General features: G+C 42.1%; 1 protein-coding gene across 1 annotated transcript; it reads left to right on the top strand.

The window, feature by feature from the left end:
• The first annotated feature begins 1,011 nt into the window (after positions 1 to 1,011).
• Positions 1,012 to 2,371, top strand: lbx1b (ladybird homeobox 1b). Its single transcript, XM_041934234.1, has 2 exons — positions 1,012 to 1,339; positions 1,884 to 2,371. The coding sequence occupies exons 1-2, from the start codon at positions 1,012 to 1,014 to the stop codon at positions 2,369 to 2,371; spliced, it is 816 nt and encodes a 271-aa protein (XP_041790168.1).
• The last annotated feature ends 5,497 nt before the right edge of the window (positions 2,372 to 7,868 follow it).

Genomic DNA, 7,868 nt, shown 5'->3' with positions numbered 1-7,868 from the left:
CCGTTTTTTTTTTGTTTTTTTTTTTCCCCACCAGCACCAAAATAAACTCATCATGTCTAACCTGGAGGACGCGGGGAAATTTGAGAGGAGATGAAATATTTCTCGGATGATATAAAAGGAGCCCTTTCGCCTGAGTTATGGCCCGGCTTTGGCGTTGCTGAGAGGGACGCACGCTGCTCCTTCTCTCCCGCCCCAGAGGAGGCATCATCAGAGCTGATATATGGCCCAGCTCTGCATTACCTTTACAAAAACAAAGGATCATCCGCGCTTTGGGTCGAGGAAAATATCCTTCTGACATCTAACACAACACCTGAGCCGACTTGTCTTTTTTGCCAACATCCGGATAATCCAAACACTCTCAAATAAAAGACTAACTCCTGCTGAACTGAAACCAAAGTTTTACGCAGAAAAACGCTTAAACAGGCTGCGGATTATGAGCTCTCTCCTCCTTATCTCCCTCTTTCTCCCTCTCTCCCTCTCTCTCTCTCTCTCTCTGCTTCCCCTCATTTACCCCACATACCTATTCTGGTATCTCACCACACGACTAAATTAGACCAAAGATGATAAGAGCACAAAGCATTATAATTCCGCCGGGCTCCTCCTCCTTCCAGCCATGCGTCCTAATTAATGGGACACCCCCAGTCGCAAAAAGCCCCGCACTGGACTGCAACATAGTCAAAGAGTGAAAGGGAAGAGGGCGAAAGTGCCACTGGAGATAATTGATTACCTACCAATCAATGATAACTTGTTAGTAATCGTCAACTCTTTGGACCTCGCCATTTTCAGAGAGGCATCTCACTCCTGCGGACTTGCTGCTCCCGAGGATCGACACTTTCAAGACATCCCATTTTGGAATAAGATTTTCTTTTCTTGCTTCTCTCCTCTGTGTCTTTGTTTTTGTTTTCACCTCCTCACTGTTATGTGAGTTTTTTCCCACCCCTCAATAGCCTCCCTCGTTTTTAACCGCTGAGCATTTCAACGAAGTCCTGCATAAAACTCTGCGCACGACCGATGATGACATCCAAAGAAGTGGCCAAATGTGATGCGGCGGAAAACAGGAGGCGAAGTCCGCTGGACCACTTGCCGCCTCCTGCCAACTCCAACAAGCCGCTGACCCCCTTCAGCATCGAGGACATCCTCAACAAGCCGTCGGTGAAACGAAGTTACACAATTTGCGGCACGGCTCATCTAATTTCGTCCTCTGAGAAGCACCGTCCGTCCAGCATCCCTCTGTCCAGCCGGGCTCTCCTCACCCAAACCTCCCCGCTCTGCGCGCTGGAGGAGCTGGCCAGCAAGACCTTCAAAGGGCTGGAAGTCAGCGTGTTGCAGGCTGCGGAAGGTACATCCACACCCCAAGAAATACAGCTGAAACACACCTTCTCAGAATTTCACATTGGGCGTTTTCTCCGCTTTTTTTTTCTTATTCAGTGGCCTGCACCTGACAGAAAATCCCCTGTTTGGCTGCACCTTGTATTTTGCACCTTGCCGCGCAACCCATTCATTAAATGTGCATGTTTAACAGTCAGGGCAAAACAATTCTCTTCTGTTGGCGAATGCATATTTTTCCTCTAAAAATGTCCCATCGAACAAAGGCGTGTTAATGTTCTGGGCTGTTCCTCGACGAAATAAATCGCCACCGCTTTTCTTTAATATTAGGGTCTCGTGTGTGTGGTGCTCAATATTTCCCAGTGGTGTCTGTGTAATATTCTTGTAATTACCTGTTCCCACACGAGCTGGAGGCTTTACTGTTTCTTATATGGTGTCACTTTCATTGTTATTTTTTGCGTTAGGGTGACTTTTTGCGCGCACGCTGCTGCGGTGCGGAGGAAGCCCCGCACCTGCATGAGTCTCTGATTTTCACCCAGCCTCTCTCTCCCTCACAGGCCGGGACGGGATGACTCTGTTCGGTCAGAGAAGCACCCCGAAAAAGCGTCGGAAGTCTCGAACGGCGTTCACCAATCACCAGATCTACGAGCTGGAGAAGCGCTTCCTGTACCAGAAGTACCTGTCCCCGGCCGACCGAGACCAGATCGCGCAGCAGCTGGGCCTGACGAACGCACAGGTCATCACGTGGTTTCAGAACCGGAGGGCCAAGCTAAAACGGGACCTGGAGGAGATGAAGGCCGACGTGGAGTCGGCCAAGGCCATCGGCCAGGTCCCCTTGGACAAGCTCGCCAAGCTGGCGGACCTGGAGAAATGCGCCAACGGCACGCTGGGCCACCCGCGAGGCGAGTCCCCCGCGCGGGGCGGCCAGCAGGAGCACGAGCTCGCTCAGAAACTGCGGACGTCGCCGCTGTCTCCGTTCTCAGACCACACAACTAGTAAAGAGTGCTCAGAGGACGAGGACGTGGAGATTGATGTGGATGACTGATGGCGCAGCGTGGGGCTGGAAGGTCGAGAAACACACACACAAAAAAGACGCTGAAAAAAATCCTACCGAGGACTTGTAACTTACTGCTTATATTGTATACCATATCTCAGAACATGTACCAAAATGTATGACTTTTATATCGGCACAGATAGACCTATTCATAGTGAAGCATGAACACAGAACAAGAAATATGCAGTGGTATTTTACAATGTATTCATTAGCGAACTGTTACTTCTTGCAATCAAAGCAATATGGTCTAAAAGGACATGAGTAACTTATTATTTTTTTACACAGTAGGCCAACACACACGCAAGCGCACGCACCGACGCGCGCGCGCGCGCACACACACACACACACACACACACACACCTGTTCCATCGCTTTTCCTATAAGGCCTATACCCTCACACGCCACTATGAAAGTGCTCCAGTTTTTCATATTGTTTGCATGTAGATGCATGATTTGATTTGTGATCATTATCTATTTATTTTTACCTTATTATTTTTTTTTTATTTAATTGTTTTTTGTGTTTTCTGTGAGCCAAATCGACACTTTGTCACTGCCGTCTCTCCTCCTCCTCCTCCTCCTCATATGACTGTGACCCTTGACTTCAGCTCATATTCTGCGTCCTATGCTGCAGTGCATGATGATGATGATGATGATGATGATGATGATCGGAAAGGCAAACTCGGACATTCACAGCTATGCGTTTTATGGGAATGCTCAAAACGATGGCAACAAACGGAACTGAATATTGCGGTGATTTTGACGAGCTATATGCTACTTTTTAGATTTATTGTTTGGATACAATAGATTTACAGTTATAAATTTGTTATGTTTTGTACACCTGTAAGTGCCTTTCTAAAATCAGGACATTATTTGAAAACCAATGCACAGACTGTAATGTATATAGGCTACATGGGAATAAAATGGCTTTTCTGAATATATCTTTTATGTTGTAATTCTTGAATTAATATCGAGGTTTTTACTATGGGTATAATAGCCTGGGCTTTTTTCTTTTCTTTTTCTTTTTCTAGTGAAGACTTTAATCATTTTAGAAACACGCTCTCGTTGCCAGATCTGGGCGTGTATAAGCCGATGAAAAGCGGCCTATTTAGAGTTATTATACTGAACTATTTTGTCCCTTTGTGTCCTTTTCTATTAGGATGCTCTAAACATTTTGTGGCCCGGAATCTCACATCTCCTTTCACACCCTAAATGCGTATCGTGGCTTCTTGACCCTTAGACGTGTTTCTCCATTCGTGGCAAAAATTTATGTGAGAAACACAAATCTGGTGCCGGGGGGAAAAAAGACGAGGATGCCACAAAAACACAAAGTTTTGGGCCAGTTTCTCCGGGCCTTTATAGACCTTTTTTGTTCTGCGGGACTGGGCCGTAATTTTGAGCGTAAAGCATGAAAAGTGGGGACAAATGAGCAGCGTTCCCTGATGGGACGAGCCACAAAGGAGCAGGGCCGGTCCCCCGCAGGCAGCAATACTGAGACAAGTGTGTCCCACCGCACAAAAAGGACGCAAACGTTTGGAGGCCATATGGTTTTTGAAATTTCCTCACAATTTCAGACAATTTGATGGATTGAGTTAACCCTCCTTTTAAACAGTTTAACTGGGCGCGAACAAAGACCATAATGCCTACATAGACTCTCCCTTCATGAGGGCATCTGCGGCTGTTAATGTCTAGCCCCTTTCTTCGCCTGGCGTTTTGAACAAGTCAATGAATTACAATGAAACTGCCCCTTTTTTGTGAGCCGCTTGTGTTTCTCCGCTTTTTAGCCCTGGAAGAATATGTTTGACTTCTGTCCAAGAGGGTTTTCTAAACAAGAAATGGATTTTGTTGAAAGTGTTTTTAATGTTAAGTAGGGAGCCATAAAGAGTTTCGACTGTGACATTTATGCCAAAGTCTGGTTAGGGAGTCCTTTGTTTGTTTTCTTCTCATCTCTTTTTTTCCCCCACTTCTTCTTCTGCCTCTTTATTTCTTTTGTCTTTAAGAAGTTTAATGAAGCTGAAAACATGGTGATGTGAGAAAGAGAGAGTGTCCAGAAGAAAAATCAAAAGGCTTCCTCCCGTTTAACTCTCTTTGTTCAAAGAAATGATAAGTAGGCCTGTCGTCCTGTGACTTGTTTAATAGTGTTGCCTTTTTTTATTTTCTACTTTTTTCATTATTATTATTCAAGACAACCTGAATACGTTTACAGACCTGTAAGCTCTTAATATGGCTGAAGCTGTTGTTGAGTCTCTGCAGGAAAATTTGTCCTAGTAAAATGTGGAATTCGGTAAGACTTTTCTTTAACCCCCATTTAGCATTTATAAGCAGTTTGTTACTCAGTATATTATTACTAATAAATGGTTTATAGCATACAAGGCATTTGAAAGCAGATTTCAGTGTTTCTGATTGTATTTTTCAACAACTATAACTCCCTTTGCGGGCACCTCTAAGTGGGTGCTGCTGATCAAAATGACAATACAGTTATAATAATAGAAAACATGTCTTTATAGGAAAAGTTATAATTGTTGACAAATACTGTGCACCAATAAACGCTTAAAACGTCCTCATATCTGCTTCAACCTGCATATAGTGTGCTTATACAGCACATTACTGTTTATATATTGCCGGTAAATGCTAAGTAAGGCGAGGGGTGAAAAATGTCAATTGAAGGTACCTCTTGATTTTGAGGGTATCTCCAAAGAAAGTCACCTCAGTTATTTTGCTAATATGAAAATGTCGATTTAAACTTATTTCTAAAAAAAACTGGTCCTTTGTTTTGAGGCGTGTATCACGACACTGCGCGCGTGTGTGTGCGCGCGCGTGTGTCCTCAGCCTCTTCTGAATCAAGCATATTTATGAAGGGAGAGAGTGTTAAGGCAGGCTAAGTTTATGGATTTCACTTGCTTATTTTATGAGGGCTTGTCAGGCGGGCCCGGCGATAAGTAATACTACAGTCTGTGGGACCACTTCGTGGTAATTAATCTGGAGGTCTTAAGTGTATTTCAGTATTTCACTTCAAGATGGAAAAAAAATCACTACTTCAATCGTCCGGAAAATTGAAGTTTGATGCATGAGTCCCTACTGAAACAATAGTACAGCCCTCTCTCTTTTCATCCCTTCCCCTCCCCTATTTTATCCTCTCTCTCTCTCTCTCTCTCTCTCTCTCTCTCTCTCTCTCTCTCTCTGTCTTATTATTTGCACCTTGTGGAAAACAGTCTCAGGTGCAAAATGTAAACTAATACTTGAGACACTGTTGGAGTGACAGCATTTAAGACAAGCCATAAAATAAATTAATTAGGTTAGTGCTTCTAGTTTGTCTTCTCAAACATAGAAGAAATATGGCCCATCAGTGTATTATTGTTATTATTATATTATCATTATTATTATAATTATTAATGAATAAGTATAAAAAGAAGATCAGTGAATTATATTTGCCTGGATTGCCTGAATTGTAGAGTTTTAATCATAGCCTTCCTGTGGAGCCAGTTAATACTTCAAACTTCAATTTTACGGGCGATTGAACTAAGCATGTTCCTGACAGAATTGATGTATGTATTAATTTCCTTTAAGTGTTGATTAATTAGGCTGCGCTGAAGGCTCAAATGGAACAGTTTGTTCAGAAATTTGCATATTAATCAAATTCTAGTTGATCATTCAAATAATCCAGGCTATGTGATTTTTGGGGATGTATCTTGGAAACATATCAGTAAACATGTACATGTGTGTGTATTCTCTAATGCTGCTGCTGCTTCTGCTGCTGCGTGAGCACTGCATTCAAGTCAAACACCCAGGAAGAGTCTAATTGACCATTTGGACTAAATTTTTCATCCAGTTTTGTGGATCCAGAAAAAGAGAGAAGAAAGAAAAGCAGGTTGATTGTTCTTTTTTAAATATTTTTGTACTCGTAATTAGATAATTTAAAAAATTCAGGAAAAAAGATCCCAGACTGCCTCTTGGTTGATGTGGAAGCTAATCTGCCTCACTGCTACCTTAGTGGCATCATAGACTTCAGATCACAGACAGATGGAGTTTGAGGGATGATAAATAGTAGAGTAAAGCAGCAGAATAATGTGAAAGAATATTTTTTAGAAATGTTAAATCAGTTTCCAATTAGGCACTGTGAGAAGTCAGGCTGAAGGTGCACAGTCTGCAGGTATGAACCGTGAAGACCATTCTGCCTACCAAATAAATGAGTTATTAAATGATGCTTATTTTTTAAGATGAGCATCATGCTTGGCTGGTTAAGGTCTACACTGGATATGGGCAGAATTGCACCAGCATCATGAAGTTAGTATTTTTCAGCAGGGATGTAATGTGAAGGAAAATCCTCCAGATATAATCCTACAAGTCATTATCGGCACATGAATCTGATTTCAAATAAATATTCTGGATAAATATGGGTGTAGAGTGTAGAAGAAATAAAGAAGGCAAACGTGTCATAATTATGAGGTAACATTACTAGGTATAAGTGATGGGGGATTAGTTGCACAGGGCAAACACACCAAAATAAACAGAAAAATGGATGAATAAAGCGAAATGAACCTAAGGAGTCCCTGATGGTAGTCATCTGGAAGCACATCTAAAGCTGATGGAGCCATCCTTCAGATCATGTGTCAGACCAAAACATATTGGCTATGACAGACTGTTAATGTTCAGACTGTGACATGAAATTCTGAAGTACATAAAAGAGAGAAACGGGAAGGAGCTGGAAAAGGAAGAAATGAAGTGCAGATGTTGACAAGCTTCAAACTGCAGTCAGCTGCTTGGCCACTGAGGAGAGAGATAAGCAGAGACACCTGCTGGTGATCACGAGACAGTGGCATCCACTACAGTGAGCAGTTAACCAGCCATGGTGTGTGTGTGTGTGTGTGTGTGTGTGTGTAAGTGAGTGTGAGTGTGTGTATTACTCATATTGTGGGGACATTAATCTTTACAGATTCACATTGTGGGGACTTGCCTTCCTTATAGGGAGTTAAGGTGAGGTGTTATGGTTAGGCAAGTCCAATTAGTATAATTATTCCATATGACGGTCAGGAGGGTTAGGGTGTGTGTGTCAATTTTGACAAATGAAATACATTGAAATAAAATAAAAACTGCAAATACTGCTCTCTCTCTCTCTCTCTCTCTCTCTCTTAAATCACACTGCAAATTTGCTTTATTTGTTTTGTTAGGTTGTGCAGGTTTTACAATGTAATAATGTAAGGAAATGTAACGTAAGTATGAAGACAAAAGGTAGTTTGCACATATACAGTAACAAAACAAAAACAACCCTAACCCAACAAGACAAAAATAATAGCTTACTTCACTAACTTGGACAGCTCTGACAGATTTCATTGCTTTCATGTCAGTTTTTTATCCAAGAAAATAACGAATTTTTGATCTGGAAATATATTAAATTCTTGGTAATTGAGCTGGATGTGGGTAATAATTTGGTCCTTATATCTTAATACAGGCTATAGTAAACATCTGATACCCGCATATTTCAATTAAATTC

This window comes from Chelmon rostratus, chromosome 3, assembly GCF_017976325.1.
Source record: "Chelmon rostratus isolate fCheRos1 chromosome 3, fCheRos1.pri, whole genome shotgun sequence".
Lineage (NCBI taxonomy): Eukaryota > Metazoa > Chordata > Actinopteri > Chaetodontiformes > Chaetodontidae > Chelmon > Chelmon rostratus.
This window is presented reverse-complemented; position numbering and strand designations above follow the sequence as displayed.